The sequence below is a fragment of the Narcine bancroftii genome, chromosome 1, assembly GCF_036971445.1.
Source record: "Narcine bancroftii isolate sNarBan1 chromosome 1, sNarBan1.hap1, whole genome shotgun sequence".
In the NCBI taxonomy this organism is placed as follows: Eukaryota; Metazoa; Chordata; class Chondrichthyes; order Torpediniformes; family Narcinidae; genus Narcine; species Narcine bancroftii.
Window position 1 is genome coordinate 87,576,228 of NC_091469.1, and position 20,887 is coordinate 87,597,114.

Genomic DNA, 20,887 nt, shown 5'->3' on the forward strand with positions numbered 1-20,887 from the left:
GCTTTTTCCATTGAGAGTGAGGGAGATTGAAACAAGAGGACATGGATTGAGATTGAAGGGGAAAAAGTTTAGGGGAAACATGAGAAGGAATTTTTTTTCATTCAGATGGTAATGAGAGTGTGGAATGAGCTTCCGACCGAAGTGGTAGATGCGGGTTTGATTTTAATATTTAAGGAAATGTTGGATGGGTATATGGATGAGAGAGGTGTGGAGGGTTATTGGCCAGGTGCGGGTCAATGGGACTAGTTGGAAGAAGATGTTTGGCATGTTCTAGAAGGGCTGAACCAGCCTGGTTATATGTTATATGGTTATGTGACTTTATTTTGTCATGGATGGTGTGCTGAAGTTTACCAGTATTTCAGTTCCGTGTGAAGACACTGCAAATGGAATTACATTTGCTTCTGTCTTGGATAATGGAGAGAGAGAACTATTTTTTTGTGGATTGATTTTTCCCTGGGTAATTTGTTAGAAATAAATTCTATTATTCAAATCTGAACCTACAGTATCAAATTCATCAGAGGTCTATTCACTTCAGTAGAAGATTGACACTTAGTTCATAAGTGGCACAAACAGAATCAGGAAACACTTAATAGTTACCATCATTTTCCTTTCTCAAGCTATATTGCAAAATTAAGACACATGTCATGAGGTCTGTTTATGTCTGAGCAATAATGGTCAATGTAAATCCATACCATGTCACATGAATCCACAAACCAATGCAAGATATTGTAAGCTTTTATTTCATGCCTTGCACACTCAAAGGGACACATTTTTTTGCTGATTCATACTGTAGAAAATCTAACCCTTGATATTCCTTTTGATTTTCGTTTTAGATCACCACCAACTCCTAATATGCCTCACATCACTAACATGAATCTTATGGTCTTAAAACTAATATTTGGTATAGTTTTGTTTGCCAAAAGAGAAAATAGCAGCGGTCAGCACAGCATAAGGAATGACGCCCCAAACCAAAGAATATGAAAATGTATTTAAGACCCTGTTATGTTATTTATTGGAATTAATGCAAATATGCACTGTGTGACATCAACATCGAATACATCAATGTATTCATCTTATGATCCCTGTTAAAATAGCAACAAAGGTTAATTTAAAAAAACATGTTATCGCATCCATTACAAATATTACACAGCTCACGCTCAACTCCATGTTTCTTTGACTGTGGGTTCTCAATACATGTGTGCATGTTGAAACTCACAGCCGTTAATTTGCAAATCTCAGAAGAGTAGAGCATTTTAATTTCATTCTTGATCAAAAATGAAAAAAAAATGCTGAACATGAATAATAGCTGAGAGAATTAAAAGCAGTAATTAGATCTCAGAGTTCAGATGATAAATTGCTTAAACTCATCGCTTCATGCTCAGAAAGGAATATGACTCTTCAATTTGATTAGTGTTCCTTCCAGGAGCGAGAATTCCCTGTATGTATGAGTCTCTAGAAAAGTGAAAGGCAATATATCACAATTCCTAAAATTATACAGGTTGTGTTGAACATGTCATTTCTACTTATATTATAATAAATGCACGTATATGCTTTGCTTTCACAATTAGAATTGCCTTTCTATGTGTATTTCACTGACTTTTACAAATGCATTGCTTTGACTCAAGAGTGTATCCCTGTGACCCTATTCCATTATCTTTACACACGAACTATACTGATTTGCTTTTATTACTGTTTTTTGGATTTATTAAAACTTAAAATTTAAACACCAATTCTGACAACAAAAATTCATGCATCTAGTGGCTACTTTTCTTGGTTTTGTGTTTATGTTGGAGGGAGTTATAACTCAAAATCCTACAGAACCAAGATTTCATTTTGAAATAAATTAAGACAAAGGTAAAGGTAAATTTGAGAAATAATGGCCCAGAATTCATCTGTGCAATGTCCTTGGTTTGCTGCTATGCTACTGAGTTTCATCCACTTATGATTTTGAAAGATAGTAACATAGTGTCACGGCACTTTAGAGATTGAATTGGGCACAAGCTGGCATTAGCACTCTTGCACATCTAACATATCTATTTCAGACACTTCTTGAATTATAAATTCACTATGCAATACTCCATTTTTACAAATGGAAATAAAATTGGGGAATGATTATTGTTTAGTACTCCTGGAACAGTAATGTCTTTGCAGAGCACCGCTGGTCTAGGCCCGTGAACACGTTGCATATTCTGCAAAACACACAACTTCCCTCTCCTCTCCACCAAGGTACAGCTACAACTCATCTCTACTGGTGCAGAACTAAATCTGCCCATCCTATGTTCTCCCATGCCTAATCAACAATCACTCCAGACACCTGATGGAAGCCCTGATCTTTATATTGCTCAGCTCCTACTGATCACTATCCTGATACAGTCATTGAGACTGATCACTGGCTCCAACTATCCCCAAACACAGGTGCTCACCTATACACTAATCGATTATAGGCCTTGATCCTGATCTCTGGCTGTGTCCCACACCTCTAATAGTCCCCGTCACTCAGCCACTAATTTATCCCAACTCAACTCCATGCTCAGGTCCTAACTGGTTCATGGACTGCCAATTTTCTCAATCACTTGTGTTCAGAATCAACCTGGCAGGTAATCTTTCATCCCTTCAAAAATGTGTCCCTGAATTTTGGTAATAAAATGATCAATGATACAATTGCTGTATGGTGGAAATATTTGGTTATCTTAAAATTGCTGGACAATGAACTCTTACATCTGCCTAATCTGAAGGGCAGTAATACAACCAACATTTTTCCTTGCACTCTTATGCTCTCCTCCTTTTATCAAATGCACTGGGTTGACGTTTCATGAATTGTCTTACCTTTGGGATACCATTTTCCACAGCTCTTTCAATCTTTTAAAAATGTATCACATTAATCTTCATCTTGTTCCCAGTTCCATTATCTATACAATGCATAAAAGTGCTGGGGAAACTCAGTAGATCACGCAACATCTAAAGGAAGCAAAGAGTAATCAATGTTTTGTGTCTGAGCCCTCTGTTAAGGTTAGCTTGACAAAGGACTCATGTCTAACATGTTGGTCACCCTTTGCTTCCTATAGATGTTGCGTAATCTATTGAGTTTCTCCAACACTTGTGTGTTGCTCTTCAACCACAGTGTCTGCATACTTTCCAGTTTAACTCCATTATTGCTTCAGTGACATACGTGACCTTGTCTTTCATTTTTTTAAAAATTAAATTTAGACATAAAGCATATTAACATGCCATTTCAGTCCATGAGCCTGTGCCACACAATTATACTCAATTGACATACACCCCTGGTACTTTTTGAACACTTGGATAATCAAGGTGAATGTCCCTATCCAAAGTTTGGATTTTTTCAAAACCATATTGCCCTCATCAATATATGAAGAGAATCTCAATATATGAAGGGAATCTGAATTAAAAAATGTGATTTATTTTAACAAGCACATTATGATAAAAATGAATAGTGAAGTCATAAAATGTCTGGAAATAAAGATGCCAGGAACATCAAACTTAAAGTTTTCCAATGAAAGATCAGAGAGACACATGTTCTTATCACTTGGCTTACTTAAATAGCTTCTTATGAATTTCAATTCCCCAGCTGCTTGGATGGGATTCAAACTTGCATCCAGCCTCAAGATGCACATCCAATCACTAACCACCTGGCAACCTTGATTCATGTATTACTGTCTTGTTAATACACCATAGAAAGCTCGATCCATTGATTCTTGTATTTTATTTTTATGTAAATAAGAAATGGATTAAATAAATGCTCTTTGGTGCAGAAAGTAAAATCGAAATTCTTGTCATTACAAAGATTTGACCTAAATCAAAAACTCATTAAATGGAAATATACTGTAGGTGGTTCCAGGACAAATGTGCATTGATACTGCCAATTAAATACTGGAAGTGAATGAAGTTCTTGCTATATCAACAAGAAAGACAGTTTGTGAATGTCACTCCAGAAATGTTGTGCCAACAATATTTCCAGGTCTCACTGGGTTTCTTCTGAAGGTGGGAGTGAAAAATGAGCATGGTTGTGTTTAACCACAGAATCTAAAACCTCAGTTATCCTCTGAGATTCATGAGCTCCAATATATTACGAACAAGCACCAAAATTTTAACATCAAAAATCTAGGTGCTGAAATCTATCAGTCGCGAGTATCACTTCTAAATTCCATGATTGTAGCAGGAACCAGTAAAACTGATATGAAAGAGATTCTTGCCAAAAGGTTCACAAAGACTTCAGACATCCAGAAGCATGCTAGTAATGTATTTATATTATTATGTCAACTATAACAAATGACTTGTCGTTGATTCAATACAAGAAAAATGGTTTTCAATACAAAAATAAACCTTTACTGCATAAATTAATCCCTGCACATTCACAGATAAAATTGTGCTTCCATTGTCATACAAGTCTGGTGGAAAATGTGGTAATGAATCCACATTGCCCTTTATATGGCAACAACATGAATAAAGCATTTTGGTAATAAAATGATCAATGATACAATTGCTGTGTGGTGCAAATATTTGGTTATCTTAAAATTGCTGAACAATTAACTCTTACATCTGCCTAATCTGAAAGGCAGTAATAGAACCAACACTTTTCCTTGCACTCTTATGCTCTCCTCCTTTTATCAAATGCACTGGGTTGACCTTTCATGAATTGCCTTACCATTGGGATACAATTCTCCACAGCTCTTTCAATTTTTAAAAAATAAAATCTTTTAATAAAACTTTTTTCTAGGAATATCAAAAAAATAAAAAATACACAATAAGCGATTCAGGTAAGTATACTCTGTAAGATAATGATCTTGCCATGGACTTAAAATACCTTCATTTCCAATTCTCCATGATTAGTTCAGAAATAGATTGAAAACATGCCAATTTTTCGACAGAGCTTACTGTGGAGGAATTGGAAAGCACACATTTTCCTTAAAAAACAAGTACTAATCATAAACTCCTTGGCTGAAAGCTTCAAAACCTTGTTGGGTGGTATGGTGAGTAACATAGATGAGGCAACGAAGGAATAGGGACAGATATGTCCCAGTGTGAACTTCGAAGATAGAACAGGAAAAATAAGCCCATTGTTGCAGATTTATTTTCATATCTGGTCATGGCAAGGAGAGACTGAGAATTTGCTCATTTGTAAACATGAGGAAAGCTCGCAGACAAACATGAGACTCACCAAACACAAACCTTTTCACGTCAACCACAAGTGAAGAATTCAATCAGCCAGTAGCAAGCGCAATAAACACTAGAGTGTATGACTGAAATATGTTCAACTGTGACTTCTGCGATTGTCAGGCTGAGCGCAAAACACAAACACCTTATGGAGGTGTTAAACACTGTCTGCCAAGTTTTGAAATTTCCTCCCTCCCTCCCTCCCCCCACCCCAGCCCAACCACATGCTTGGGAAAACAAATCAACCACAAAACATCTTTCATGTTCAGGAAAAATAGTCATAGAATCATTAAAGAGGAAATGCTGAAGTTACTGAACTATGTGCAATTTTCCAGTGGCAAATCACAATATAGATTAGTTTATAATTTATTATAACATCCTTTTAATATCTATAGTTACCTTTAATTCACAAATTTTATTTGAAATCACAACCAAATATCCTGTGAAAGATCCCACTTGGCAATGAAATGTTTGCTTCACTCCAGGGACATCTAAGAATTTGTCATTCATCTCCTCAACGTTCCCTCAGATAACCCAAGAAGATAAAAACAAATATAAGTAGCAAAAAAAAGTTTTTTTTTGACTTTGCATTTACTTGATATTGATTAAAAGATGGGGCCTGAGGAATGAAGCCTGTCCAGTAAACAGTCAATAGACAATAGGTGCTGGAGTAGGCCAATTTGCTCGTCGAGTCAACACCGCCATTTATCAGATCATGGCTGATCTTTCTCTTTCAATAACTAATCCCAGCCTTATCCCCATAACCCTTAACTCCCTTGCCACAAGAGCCTTATCCAACTCTCTCTTAAATCTATTCAGCGAATCCGCCCCCATCACCCTCTGTGGCAATGCATTCCACAGATCCACAACACTTTGGGTAAAAAAATTATCCTCATTTATGTCTTAAATGGCCTTCCCTATATTCTTAAAATATGCCCTCTAGTCCTCGTCTCTCCCATCATTGGGAACATATACTCTGATTTCACCCTGTCAAGCCCTTTGATAATCCTAAATACCTCAATCATGTCTCCCCTCATCCTTCTAAACTCCATCGCATGTAATCCCAGTCTTTCTAACCTATCCATGTATGTCAATCCTGCCATCCCAAGAATTAACCTTGTAAATCTAGTCACACAACATAACAAAAGGTTTGCTTGCCTTTTGATTGGTGATGTGAGGCTACAATCAACCAATAGCAAGAGATTTGGGAGAGATGTGGTCTGAGCAAAATTAATGCAGTGAGACCTTCAGAAATGAATTCTGTAGAGTTAACAATACCAGTCTACCTGCCCATGTACCAGCAAATAAAATGTGGAATTAATAGTTGCTTACTTGTAAAAGCTGTCTGGTTCCAGGCACTTGAAAATTAAGGAATACGTGGTCGATTCTGACACAAGACCATGATTTTTCCCTACAACCACGCAAGAGGACCCCAGACCTGATAGAAGGTCATCTGCAAAGCTCAGAGATTCCCCTGTAAAAAAAAAGATAACAACAGAGGGACAATGAGGAAAACTTAGAGGAAAAAAGCATCTTGACATGTATCACACAAAGCCGTTCTGGAAATTCTCTACGCTATTCCTGTGTAAGGAAGTGGAATGTGGAAACTAGGACAGCCTTAGTCTCATTTCTTTATTTGCCTTTTAATCAATTTTTAAGACCTTTTATCACAGAAAAAGTAAACGCATTCAATCTTTCCAAATATCTTTTCCGTTATCCTGCTGGCTATTATTTTAGTAAATTTAATAAAGATTAATTATGTGCTGTCTACTTTCCCATTTAAATTAAATGTATTTCAAGTTTTCTTCTGCTTTCTGCTTTATTGGTGATATGGCTATGTTTTGTTCCATTTCACATGTGGCAACATAGTGCCCACAGTGCATCAGTTAGGAATAAATTTGCAGCATGAAGATGGCACAGTTAGTATAACAGTAAGCCCAACATGTTACAGCGCGAGTGATCAAGAACAGGATTCAAATCCCACGCTATCTGAAAGGAATTTGTATGTTCTCCCCATATCTGTGTGGGTTTCCTCCCACTGTTCAAAATCATACTGGGGCTGTAGGGACAAAAGGGCCTGTTACTGTGCAATATGTTTAAATTAAAATAAATTCCTCAATCAATTCTCTGATTTTGCTGCTATTTGCAATCTATTGTATTCCCTTAAAGTTCATGCAAAAGGTCCACAACAGAAACATTATTCATCAAGTCAAATGTGCATGATTCCTAGAGAATGGGTAAGCAGTACATCATGATGTGAGTAGTTTAAAGATTCATGTTCTCCATGCAGGAGTATCAGCTTCTTCCCAAGGGCAATGAAAATGATGAATAACAAAACGAACTTCACACGAACCATCCAAGATGAAGTGCCAGTTGATGAAGTAGACAAAGACGATGTGGTCAAACAATAATCATGGCTTTTATTAGTAGAAACTCATGGTACAATAATGAAAGACAATAGAGGCATATACAGTTATACCCAAGGGGAGTGTCCTTAACAGTAGAGATAATGCACACCCAATGCTAGTACAGCAAGGCTCGCCAGAGGGGAGACAGGCAGCTTGGCAGACATTCACCACACAAGACTCTTACATTGTGAAATAATATTTATTTGTATATGTGAATGCTTGTCCTGCATATGTATTGTTTGTCTATATGTGTGTTATGTCTGGCTGTGTGTCTGCATGTTTTGCACTGAGGCCCAGGCAACACCATTTCATCAGATTGTACTTGTGCAATCAGATGACAATAAATGTGACTAGTGACTCCTGCAACTGGGTTCTTCCAATTTTGGGACTGACAGTTACGCTTTAGCTCATTATTATTTCTACTTGTCCCTGGATGTTGATGCTTTTAGGGTAACAATGCTGGCTCCCTCTCCAGTTACTATTTCAGAATTGAAGGAAATTAATAAGTTATGTGCAAAATGGGAAAAATATAGTCATTAAACCTTGTGCATAACTATTCCAAAGATCATACCCATTCGTCAGAATTGAGGAGACTCAACTTTTGTCATCTCAGTAGCATTTTTTATTTTTGCACTGTTATTGATTTTTTTTTCCAAAGTCTGCCGATCCAGACAGCTCAACAACAAAAACACTGTTCGGCACAACTGGTTACTGCATTTAAACTGGGATACATCTATCCTTTGAAAGCCACTGGAACAATTTTGAAGAAACAATACCCCAGTGAAGCCAACAGCATCAGAAAGAAACAGCTTTTAAAAGCATAATTTTGAGCTACCACATTATTTCTGGCAGCTCAAAATTATGTCCGGTCAGTACAGGTAACATCTGCGATCTGGAAAACCATTGGCTGAAGACCTCACAATTGACAGCAACCAGCAGATGTGGGAATATTAGCTTCAGCTGGTATCAGGTCTAGTCTAAAATTAATGGGATTGATTCAGGCTGCCGCTAGTTTATATTTAACAAGAGATCTGATTGGATTTCCCAACAATGAGAAAAATGCAACAGCAATCCATATTTGTATGGTATCGGTGTATTTCTCAAACTGCTGATTGATATTTCTTGTGAATTGATTGCAGCTGATCACATAAAAGAGACATTCGGTACTGAGTATGAATTAGAACTTCAAGACCAATACAGCCATGCACCTTCTAAACAAAACTTCCTTCTTTTGGAGAGTTTTGTGTAAAATCTCAGTGGACATATGAGAAACAGACAGTTGCAAATCCCTCTGTGTATACGTGCAAGGTTGCCAACTGCAGATGGGAGCATAATTAGGGATCAGTAAGTTTAAAAAGAGAAATGATCACTGGTAAACCTCAAAAATCTTCCAGCTGCTGAATGTATGTAATATGTCTGTTCAGTGTAAAATTCATGTTTAGACATAAGATCCAGTAAGAATTGGTACTTTCACTATTTTCTTACGAGAATTGGGTGTGGAGAGAGCTGGAGTTGATTCCAAAAATTGGAGGCAGATTCAGTGGGCAAAACAGAAGGCTGCATCCAGCTCTCTCCCCTTTTGCGCTTTTCAGTCAGACAACACACTCCTATTAACTAACAACAGCCTAGCCTGCAGCTTCTAACGTCCAAAAAGTGAAAAAAATATAACGTTTTAAACAAAAAGGGTCTTTATTGAATCCTGGCATTGTGTAGTGGTTTGCTTTTGCAAACAACAGCAAGCTAAAAAAAAAGATGTAGGGAGACGGATTAACCCCCCCCCCCCCCCTTACAATTGGGAGATTCCACTTACAAGGTAGAATGCAATACGTGTCCAGTGCTGTGGGGGAAAATATGGAAGTGTGCATTTATACAAATATCAAACAACACCAGCAAACTTCTTTGCCGAGGAATTCTTTAGACTGTGGCAAGGATAAGGTTCATGTAGGACTCGCTGACCATTCTATTGACTGCTATATCAAAATGTACAATACAACTACTGTCTGTCTAGTACTGCTCTCCCTGTTCCACTTTCAATCTTTAGATATGTTGGGGAATGAAAGATGCTCTTTAATTGTGGGGAGGAGTATTCATGCCGTGTGGGGGAACTGGGAAGGGATAGGGAGCAAATAGGTGCGGTTTTGCAAGTGGCCATGATTATACAGGACAACAGATTTTTTTCAAAAGGTTCTCTTCCTGAAAAAATGATTTGAGCTTATGATACCCAACTTCAAGCTAAATACAAAGATAATTTCAAATTTGCAGTATCAGGTTGGAAGCTAGAGAAACATTAAATTAACTTTTATTGGATTTAGCATGTTTAATCACACAATGATGCTGACACATTACATTAGTTCAACTAACCTAAAAATGTTTTGCCACTGATTTTAATTTGTACTCAGCATCTGATGCCTCTCGCATTAATGCCCAACAATAGTCAGCCAGCATTGATGGATTCCAGTTGCCCTGATACCACTTTTCTATGATCGCAATGACCTGGTGACACCTTTCACCATGTTCGTCACTGACTGCACCAAGATCAGCAGGGAAGGAGTCCAAGTGTGAATGCAGAAAATGAATTTTCAATGACATGTTGCACTTCATAGTTTCGTATGCTTGAAGTAGACTTGAAATATGACAGGAAATCACAAACATAGGTTATATTTAAAATATAGTAAATTAAAGAAAAATGTTAAGGTGATTTTCATGATCAGCAGGCCAAATTACACAAAATATACTCAAAAGTGTTCAGGAAGCAAAATCTACATTGTCCAGTGTTATCACTGTCCAGGAATGAAGAGTGCATTAAGTTAGTGGACCAATCGTTGGTCACATGGACCAGGAGTGAATTTAAAGTGGGATTAATTCCTGCAGCACCATAGACAATAACAATTCAACTTCAGAGTACTGTTGCAGAGTGGCACTTCTACCCAGTCACAAGATTAGCCTGCTACTCATCACTTCCAAGGTGGCTGATGCACATTAACTCTCCCTCATCTTTAGCTTGGTGAAGATGACCAGAAAAGAAACATCAGATCAAAAAGATGCAGGAAATTTCACTATCGGCTGGAAAGCAGAACAATGGTAAAGTTCTAGCTGACGATGGAATGGCAACATTAGCAATCTTGTCATCATTTTCACTCAAGGTTGTTGAACACGATCCAAACCTTTAAAGAGGATTCAAGGTCAAATGACAAGATGATCCCAAGCAGAGTGTGTGCTGGCTGAGCTTGACCTCATCTACCCTAGCCATACACGAGGAGATGAAAAGCAGCAAGGCAGCTTTGAGTGCCTCCTTTGCCTTCCCACCAAGGCCAACTACAGTCCTTCCTTCCCACTGTCTTGACGAACACTTAAGCCTAAAACATTGGTTATATATTTTTCTATATAAAATTCACTGTTTGACCTGCTGAGTTTCTCCAGCGTTGTGTTTTTACTTTTATCCCAACTGAAACTGAGATTATCCTGTGTTTATATGTTTGTAAATGCCCCTGACAGGAAGCAATATAAAGACGTATTGTTAGAACTTTCCATCAAAGACAATGCAACTCCAGTCAATGCAAAAGAGTTGCAGGAAAGAAATGTCAAATAAATTTCTGTAAAGATTTCAAAGGTATAAATATGAAATAATTTCATTGACCCTGCCAAGCCTTTTTGAATCATATTTCTTTCTGTTTATGTCAGTATTTGAATAGGTATTGACTTTTAACTCTTAATTTAAGATGATGATCCATAGCTCCAGAGACACCAGACACAATCCTGCATTTGGGTGCTTTTTGTATGGAGTTTGCCCTTTCTTCCACTGTGACAATATAAGATTCCACTTGATGCTGCAAATTTCCACCCATATCTCCATGTTTTGTGGGAAGGTTAATTGGCTACAGTAAACCACTTCAGAGTGGAGACAGTAGTGTGACAGAATATAGATAGGTTTTTGGGAGATAAATTGGGGCAGGGTTTTTAGTGTAGGTCACAAACAAACACTTTAAAACAGATCATTTTTAAAATATTGGAGCTCTGCTCATGATAGACACATTGGGGCCAATGGTCTTTGCAAAAGCTTTGGAAAGTGCCTAAGAGACTTCACTAATTGACTGTTGTTTACAAAAAGGCAACAGATGAAAGAGCTTGTCTGGAGTGGAACTTGCTGTTCTAGGAGGGTCATGTGGTTTTACAGGCAGAGCGAGTCAAACAGGCTTTTTTCTCTCACATAGGAAGAGAGAGAGAGAGAGAGAGAGAGAGAGAGATCAGTTCTACAGTTTTACAGTCAGGAACAGCAACTGGGACTGGAACAGGATAAGCTGGCAAGCTTATGGAAAACCCCATTTGGAAGACAGGTTGTGAGTGTTTAGTTCAGCCTGGTCAAAGCCCTTGTAGTTCATGCAAGAAGAGAGGATTGGCTGTCTAATGTTTCACTTGAAATAAGAAAAACAAAAATGAACTCTGTGGTGACCTGAAAAATGTTATCATCTGGAGAACCCTGAGGGGGCTGTATTGGAGGATTTAAACCATGCTTTTTGCTTCAGCTTTAAACCATGTTTTTTGCTCCTACAAGGCTGAGAATCAGTAACCTGCTTGAGATTCAGCAGACATAAGCTAAATTCCATCATGGGGCCCAGAGATGCAGTTATCTGACAAAAAGACATCTGTGTACCAAGAACATTTAATCTTCCTGCTTGTTTTGGTCACAGTCTTTCAGGCAGAGGCCTAACCTCGACGCAAAATAAAACATTGTATTTAAAGTGATAAGCTGAAAGTTGTGTTATTCGATAGAAGCCTAGGCATGCTAGCTTGCTTGTGTATCTTTCTTTTCTGTACTGGGAATAGGTGCTTGGGTAAGCAGTTTTTGGGTAATATAAGCCATGGTCCCGCTGCTGAAGTTTGAGACTCTCCGAGAGGTGGCAACATCTCTCAGCAAGAAGAAGAACTTCTAGAGTCCAGTCAACATCCTGGTCGTGGGAGATGGAGAAGCTACTACTGGTGCCCTGACAACCTAGTACAAGTGTGCGGTCGTTGCCTCGCTTCGGCAGTTGGGACCAGTCCAGACGTTGATAAGTATAATTGGGAAGGGCTTGCATATTGTAGTTTGATATCAGCTTTAGAATTTGTTATAAAGATTTGTATAAATTGAAATGCTCTCAGCATGTGTGTCTATTTTCTTTCGGTAGCTCAAACACTGTGACCAATCTAAAATGAATAAAGTGAGAGGTACAAGTTTACCCAGGGCAGGGGCAAGTTTCATCAGCAAGACACTGAAGTGGCTGATTATAAAGCTATCAGTTGTGGGTGTCCTGGAACAACAAATCTCTCTCTGAAAACTGACTATAATCTTTCTGAGCAGTAACCATTTATCTTTCAAGCACCAAAGTCTGGTGAACATTATAAATGTTAAATTCGGCGCACAGTATAAGAATTGCCTGCAACCAGTGAACTAGCAGGAATGAGAAGTGAGTTCGACTGTGAATCAAAGAACTTTTCTGAACTTACACACATATTACATACACGTGTGGTTAGAATTAGAAGGGGGTTAAGTTAGATTAGTTAAGTCAATAGTGTTAAGTTAAAGTGTGATTCTGTTTTCATGTTTAAAGATAATTAAAAGCAACATTTGTTTAAATAAACATTTGTCTTGGTGAATATCTATTGCTGCTGGGTTTTGGGGTCCTCTGGACTTGTAACAGTAGCATAAGTACCAAAGAGGAATAGATTTATTTCTGGAAAAGCCATTGGTCCAGAGCTGTGGGTGGGAACTGATGAATTCTTCTTCTGGGGGATAACAGGAGAATTCCCCCCCCCCTTCTACTTTGTCCCAATGTATCAGTTTGACTCATCCCTTATTCATGCTTAACTGGAGGTTTTGATAATCATGTTCTCTGTTGCATTAACTGCAAACTGTCTTTCCAGATACCACCTTTCCACAAATGCCTTAAGGAATGATAGGAATTAGATCCAAGTGGAAAGTAGACAATGTTTGAGGGCATTCTGGGAATAACATTTCTATAGCAGGAAATACAAAGGGAATGGAAAACATGGCACTCAATGACAAGTTAACAGAAAAATGTTGGAGAAATTTAGCAAGTCTCTCAGCATTCTTTTTGTTGCAAAGATAATGATATATAACCAACATTTTGGGCCAGATCCCTTCATTGAGGAATGACAAGACCCAAGACAGTGTAAGTAACAGAGATGGGCAATTTCTATCCAAAAATCAACCTGAGGTGAGTCTAAAATATTTGAAGCATATCCAGTTTGTGTTTAACAAACTATTCCCAATGACCACTTTTTTGAACGATTTCTTTACAATGTCTCAGATGCTGCCACACAAATCCTTACATTACTTTTCCAAAGGAAACAAGATTTAATTAATGTCTTCAGTAGCATTTTAAGCAAGATAATATTCTTCCCATTTCTCACATGCTCCCTTACCCTCGAAATGTTCAAATAAATGTGCCTGTGGCAGAGTCCATACTATCCATTACTGCTGCCACCCACCGGTACAACAACTGCAAGGTTTTTTTTTATGATGACTGCCTGCAGCATCACAAAAACAGGGTATTTCTCTTTTGAGGAGGAAACCATGGAATCTGTCCCTTGCAATGAGGAGCTCTTGCACTACAAAGTGATCCATCTAGTGGCCCAGCCAGAAATTGGCAAAATGGTCAATAAGAGCAGATGAAATACACACAGAGCCAGACTTTCCTTCAAGTCTCATCCCCTCAGGAATCAGCACAACTTACAACTTGATCCAAGATATTGTCAATTTGTGCACAGAAGCATTGGAAAAAACTGGCTTTGCACTTTTCTTCATGTTACACCTCCTTGGAGAGGTGGTTCATCAAAACTTCTTCACCGTTACTTCTTTCCAAGTTCCAATCTCATTTATCATTGGTAGTGTAAGCTCCTGTGTTTCACTGACATTTGGAAGGAAGTGTTTGATCACTTTGAAGTTGGGTTGTATTTCACCAATCTATTTGATTCTGATCATCGGCTACCATTGTAGCATTGATAATGGTAGTAAGCCTGAATGGTGGCCTGGAGGAAAAAGAGGTTCAAAGGAGAAAGATAGGAGAAACCAGGCTTTGTCTAGAAGTTTCTTTGGTATCAGGATTTTCTGAATGGCTGAATATCATGAGAAACAAGAAACAATGGAATGTGTCAAGGTGAAGTATAGTATTTTTTTCTGGGAAATACACTGTTCCTGTGCTTTTAGGAAATGAAAGATATAGGCCAAGAAATGATAGCCTCATCTTCTTCTGGTATTCTGAAATGATACAGCAGATTTACCTCCCATCACCCTCTGAGTCTGCTTGAAGTAAACTAATTATGGATGTGGCCATTGGTGGTGCACACTTTCCCACCACTGTCTGAAGGATCATGAAAGAAGAGTTTTCCAGTTGATGGAGCATTGCAGCAGGGCATTTCTGTGGGATCCAGCAGATGATCAATGAGCTGTAATTCAAGGTCTGCCAGGGAGGGCAGAATGCTGTCAAGCTGAGCTGCATCAATTGCTCTGGCACTTTCTTCAACCTTTGTCACTTCACCTTCTACAAACTTTCTTTACCAGTGGCCCTAATTTACAGGACTAATCGGAAACAGCTCAACCTAGTTACAAAACCAAATTTATTCTCATCTCAGTATCTGAGCACTCATGATGTATGCATGCATTGGAATGCTGAAATCTAAATCACCACCAATGAAGCATTTGAGAGGATGGAGTTTAGAATCAGCACCCACTAAGGAGATGATCTTGAACAAAAACACACAGAAATGCTAGAGGAACTCAGCTGGTCTTGCAGCATCCATAGGAGGTAAAGATAATCTTGAACAACCCACTGCACAAATACCATCCTCTTACAATAAAGATCCTGGAAAACATGAAACAATTTCCATTCCTTGTGTTGTATTTCGCAGTAAATGAAATTCAGCACAAAAGCTGTGCTCTACTTAATGATGATGAATTTATCATCGAACAAATTGTAAATTAAATTTAAATTTAAACATACAGCACGTTAACAGGCCCTTCTGGCCCAAGAATCTGTGCTGCCCATGAAGGCTGGGAGGAAACCCGAGCACCAAAGAAATTGATGGATAAACGGTAGAAAAGACTCAAGGAGATTCTCAAAACGTCCTTGCAAAATTGTAACATCTCCATGTCTCCAGGTAATTCTGAGCCAAACACCACTGTAATTAGAGAAGGAGCCATTGAAATGGCACTGAAAACCTTGGCTCCATGCAACAGGAGCACAGAGAAACCCAGAGTCAATATGGTAGGAGTGCATCATCTCCTAACTAATCACTGCAACAACTGTGGCAGAATCTATGTCTCCCACATTGGCTTCATCTGTCACCTCAGAACCCACGACGTTGAAATGGAAGGAGAAATCTTTGATTCTGAGGGAAGATCTACGAAGTGTAGCATGGTGATACCGCAGTTAGCGAGATGCCTTTACAGCACCAGCGGCCAGGTTTCGAATCTGCTGCTGTCTGTATGGAGTTTGTTTGTTCTCCCTATGTCTGGGGGGTTTTCTCCAGGTGCTCTGGTTTCCTTCCACCCTTCAAAACATACAGGGTTGTAGGTCAATTGGGTGCTATTGGGCGGCAGGGGCTTGTGGGCTGGAAGGGCCCGTTACCATGCTATATGTCTAAATTTTAAAATGTAAAAACATTGAATTTAAAAAGGAAAGAGCTTTTATGTAGTCTGAGAAGTGAGTTCCTCACCAATTTGTAGTCTCTTCCCCATTCAATTAGGCATTTCATCAGCGGACATGAAATTGGACATGAAATTAACAACAGAATTTTTTTGCATGGGTTGACTTCAGGAAGTCTTCAAACATCACTCATTCAGCATTTCATTTGTCCTTCCCAGCCACATCTCTGGCATTATTCGGATCCATGTGTACGCAAAGAAGACAGGAAAAAAAGCAATTAATCCTGCCTGACTTTCTGGGAAACTCCTGTGCCTTTAAATGGTCTGTTTGCAAGCTCCATTCCCTTCCTCAACTGAATAACATTTGCTTCTTGACCTGTCAAATAGTAAGTGGTGGGAGCCCACCTCACGTTGCTCTTTAGGTGTCATCATTCAGCAGTCACCATTTGTTTAACTCAAAGTGATCTTGATGACTTGTGTTGGTCAGGTCCCGGTAAAAGAATGGATGATAGGGGTTTTGTGTGTAGGTATATTGATCTGATCATCAGAATAGGAGGCTAAGATCAGCCTCAAAGTGGCCACCTCATTCACAATTCAGGAAAACATTGACCGTACTATGAAACCGTGCTGCCTTCTCTAACAATATGACCTTTAGAAGAGCTAGGAACCACCATGTGCAGAAAGCAAAGTGAAAGAACGGAATCAAATATCATCCTTTGGTCACACTAAAGGAAATCCAGCAATGACAGAAAGCAGTTCCTCATGTCCCATGACCTCCAGCATATGCTGTCAGGAAGGAGAGCATGTGTAGTCAAGCATATCATTGTCACTACTACCTTAGGGGTTTGTGGAGGTTTGAAATGACATAGGAAACCCTAGAATATTTCTACGGACGTGTAGTGGAAAGTGTGCTAACCAGCTGCATCATTGTCCAGTTGAGGAAACCAAAAACCCCAATTGAAAATTCCTACAAATCAGATCCCAGGCAAAACCCTCCCCACCATCAAGAACATCAACAGGGAACACTGCCATTGGAGAGCAGCAGCAATCATCAAGGAGGCACATCACTCAGCACATGCTCTGTTCTCGCTTGCTACCATCAGGAAAGAGGTATAGGTGCAACAAAACGGGCACCAACAGGTTCAAGAACAGCTGCTACCCTTCCACCATGAGGGTTCTCAACCACAGACTCAATTAAGGACTCATTTAAGACACTTACCTTTGCACGTAATTATTTTTTCTCTTTGTATTGCTCAATCAGTTTATTTAAATTTCTTTATTTGTTTACACTGTATGTTGTGTACAGCGTTTTTTTGCATTACCAATGAATAGTAAAGGAATCTTAGTGTTTTACATGATGTCATGTGTGTACTCTGACAAGAAATATGAAATCTGAATTCAGAAATCTGAGATGAACAGTAAGGTTTCCCTTCTTTCATGAACCATTGCCTTCTTCTCAGGTAAATTGCTCAGATTCTAATTGCAGTACCTCAATGAAGTTTCTAATATTAGTTAACACCAAAGAAAGATATCAGTTGGATTCCTTTGACTCATGTCAATGCAGCACATTACCTGAGCTGTCTCTTTCCAAGGGACCTTTGAAAGATTATACTTATGATTGCCAATGACATATTTTTAGCTTTACATGAGTCAAGAAATATGGGTTAGTGCATGAAAATGCACAGGTAAAAGATAAGCAGGCATGAAGGGCTGAATGGCTTTCGATTTATGGATCAAATGAGTCATATAGCACAGAAACAGACACTTTGGCTGCCATATCCATCAAGTTTCTTCCTTTCTTCAGTGTGCATGTTTCTTATATTGTCAGGCTTTGTTCAGCACAAGGGCATTTATGGACTACTGACACAAACATGTTGCAATCTATTAAGACTGAAGCCAAAATAATGTCTGCCAAACATCTTCACAATGCAAGGGTAACACAGCACAGAAAACTACAAAGAGAGGCTTGTACATTAAAAAACACTGAGGAGTAATGTGAAGAGTGAAGATTAGTACATTAGCAGCAATAGTTGACTGTGCATTGATGTCAACATTGTTAAAGCTGCTGACAATTTCACCATGGACTGAGTTAGAAACACAAAGTTTGACAAAGTGCCACTGAGAAAGAGCACACTCAATCTGAAGGCATGTTCTGGTGGACACTGAATGCTTGAGTTAAGAATTAAGGGGCAGAGGTTTAGAGGTAACATGAGGGGGAACTTCTTTACTCAGAGAGTGGTAGCCGTGTGGAATGAGCTTCCGGGAGAAATAGTGGCGGCGGAGTCAATTGTATTATTTAAGAAAAGGTTGGACAGGTCTATGGATGAGAAGAAGATGGAGGGTTATGGGCATTGTGCAGGGAGGTGGGACTAGAGAGGGGTGTTTGGTTCGGTGCGGACTAGAAGGGCCTAATGGCCTGTTTCCGTGCTGTGATTGTTATGTTATGTTATATGTTAAGTCAGAAATGCAGAGTGTGGTGCCTCATAAATGTGCAGTGGTAAAGTCATAGTTGCGGACTATGCAAGTTAATCAAAGAATTAAAAGCAAATTAGAAGAATATATTTGTATTCAGGATTTCACGATCATCTTCAGATCACCTTCTAGAGGACTATGCGCATGTTACATATGGATTGTGGCGGAAAATGTGGCTTCCTCTGCCTGTCTGGAATATTGTGGATTGTGGGTGGTCATGTGTCCTCCCTGTCTGAAACGCATTCAGATGTCACATCACCTGACAATCAAGGTTGGACCTGCCACCCATAAGAGCACACATTGCCGATGGCTCATTTAGATCACCTAGGGTAGTTATTGGCGAGACGGCCAGATCAGAACTGCATAAAACATCGATGCGTAGCACAATTCTTTCTCTCTGCCTCAGGGTCCAAGCCCCAGACATCACTCCATGCCAGGTCACTACTCTGGACATCGCTGGAAGTGTTGCAGCTAAGGTGTACACCACACTGACGCTGAGTCATAGCACTGCAATAGATCAGAACTTGCAGAGAACTGCACCCCTGTTGGTACAGGGGAATGGGTGCATGTGTGAAACTCCCTGACTGTCGAGTGTGCACTCTTTGGTCACCAGCGGGGGCAGCAGGAGATGACCCACAGCTAGTAAAGGAACACTGGGGTCGGAATATAAAATTCCCGGGTGGACTGACAAGCGTCAGGGTTTCAGCCATTTGGAGATGTGGCTGGCAAGCCATATCATGCCATGCCGGTCAGCTGGATTGACAGGCTGGAACCCCACAGAGTGAAAATAGGGCACCATGTAGTCTCCCTCTTGGAAGAATTGGGGTTTCCTGAGGCCAGGGGGTCATGGGGGAGTCCTAAGGTTACTGATATCCCTTCTTAGGTGCCAGTGGGGTATCACATCTGATTTAAGTAATCAAGGTGCCCAGAAAGATAGGGAGATAGAATCTCCACAATATCACTGTTGGATACTACAGGAGCCAGTGCAGACTATCCAAGTGCAAGTGACCAATCTAGAAATAAAAATCAAGGCAACAGATTTCAAGCTGATTGAAACGCAGTAGCTGCAAGCAGCTCACTGGTCTGGCTCCCAGCTTGACCCAGGCAAAGTTCAACCCATTGTCCTGCAGGGGGAAGGGATCAAAACATGTTTGGGGGTTGGGTATATGTGGATGGATGGTAATGTCCATGAGGAAACTGAGTCCTACAATACACATCTTTCCCCCGTGTGCCTGAGTTTTAGCAAGGATTACTAGTGACCACGTAGGCCCAGGGATGCCACCAGGACACCCCACTGACCATCCAAAATGGGGAGATAGCCAACAATGGGGAGTTAGCCAAAAATGGGGGAACCTCAGGTGGTCATGTATATGGTCACTGCAAAATCACAGAGTCCCGGGACTATTCCACCAAGGAGCTAACCAGGTAGAGGAATTGATCCTGCCAGTAGCCAAGCAAACACTTAGCCATGCTGCTCCCATGGTTATGGAATGAAGGTGCTCCCAATGTCCTCCTGTCTCATCAGGGAGCAAGTGCCCTGGGTAGTCCATCTGACCAACAGACGATTACCAATATCTTGCCGGTTCTGCCAGAAGGGGTTGTTTATGGCACCACCTTGTGGAATGGGTGGTGACTGCGGTCCGGGCCATGTTCCCTGCCCTCCTAGAATGGTGTCTGTTTGGCCGGCTGCAGTGGCACACTATTAGAGTAGGGACACGCATTGTTAGGGAGTGGGCACTGATCGTGGGTATCACTTCCCAATGATGATGAAAGTAACTGGTGTTTTAGAGGGCTATTTAGTCATCACTGCATAGCATGACCTTGGAGGGGTAGTCTTGCCCCTCATGGGACTGGCAACTGGGAAAACAGTCTGGGAAGCCATTATCTTCCTGGAGGGATCAAAATACATACAAGGAGCAGGGAGATCCTGTTCAAGTTTGCAGGGCTGAGGCGAAGTTTAGCAGTGTCATCCTGCCAGTAAATTGCAGGGGGAAACCCCGTGAGAGTGGAGCTTCCTGTGCTCCATCCATCCTGTGATCGGCCTCCCCTTTGGCTCCCCCACCGGACGTGGCTCCTGACTAATCTATCTTTAGAGCTCTCCCAATACCCCCATCCCCTCCACAGGAGAAGATTATCCTTTAAGCTGTTCCTCTTCTTGATGTGAGGATCTATGAAATGCTCATTCAAA

The 20,887-nt window shown here is 39.9% G+C and overlaps 1 protein-coding gene and 1 long non-coding RNA gene across 15 annotated transcripts in view; one reads left to right on the plus strand and one right to left on the minus strand.

Moving 5' to 3' along the window:
- Nucleotides 1-20,887, minus strand: part of LOC138760976 (astrotactin-2-like) — a 1,981,947-nt gene that overhangs the window by 223,284 nt on the left and 1,737,776 nt on the right. For 13 of the 14 annotated variants that reach the window (XM_069932424.1, XM_069932434.1, XM_069932420.1 and 10 more), the window contains one exon: nucleotides 6,508-6,649. In XM_069932424.1, coding sequence (XP_069788525.1) covers nucleotides 6,508-6,649 — 142 coding nt within the window. Of the gene's footprint in view, nucleotides 1-755; nucleotides 1,453-6,507; nucleotides 6,650-20,887 lie in introns of those variants that run through there. The other variant, XM_069932449.1, reaches the window with a different exon arrangement.
- LOC138761073 (uncharacterized) overlaps nucleotides 12,407-20,887 on the plus strand; it is a 34,372-nt gene continuing 25,891 nt past the window's right edge. The window contains exon 1 of the long non-coding RNA XR_011356099.1: nucleotides 12,407-12,635. This is a non-coding gene — a long non-coding RNA (uncharacterized lncRNA). The remainder of the gene's footprint in view (nucleotides 12,636-20,887) is intronic.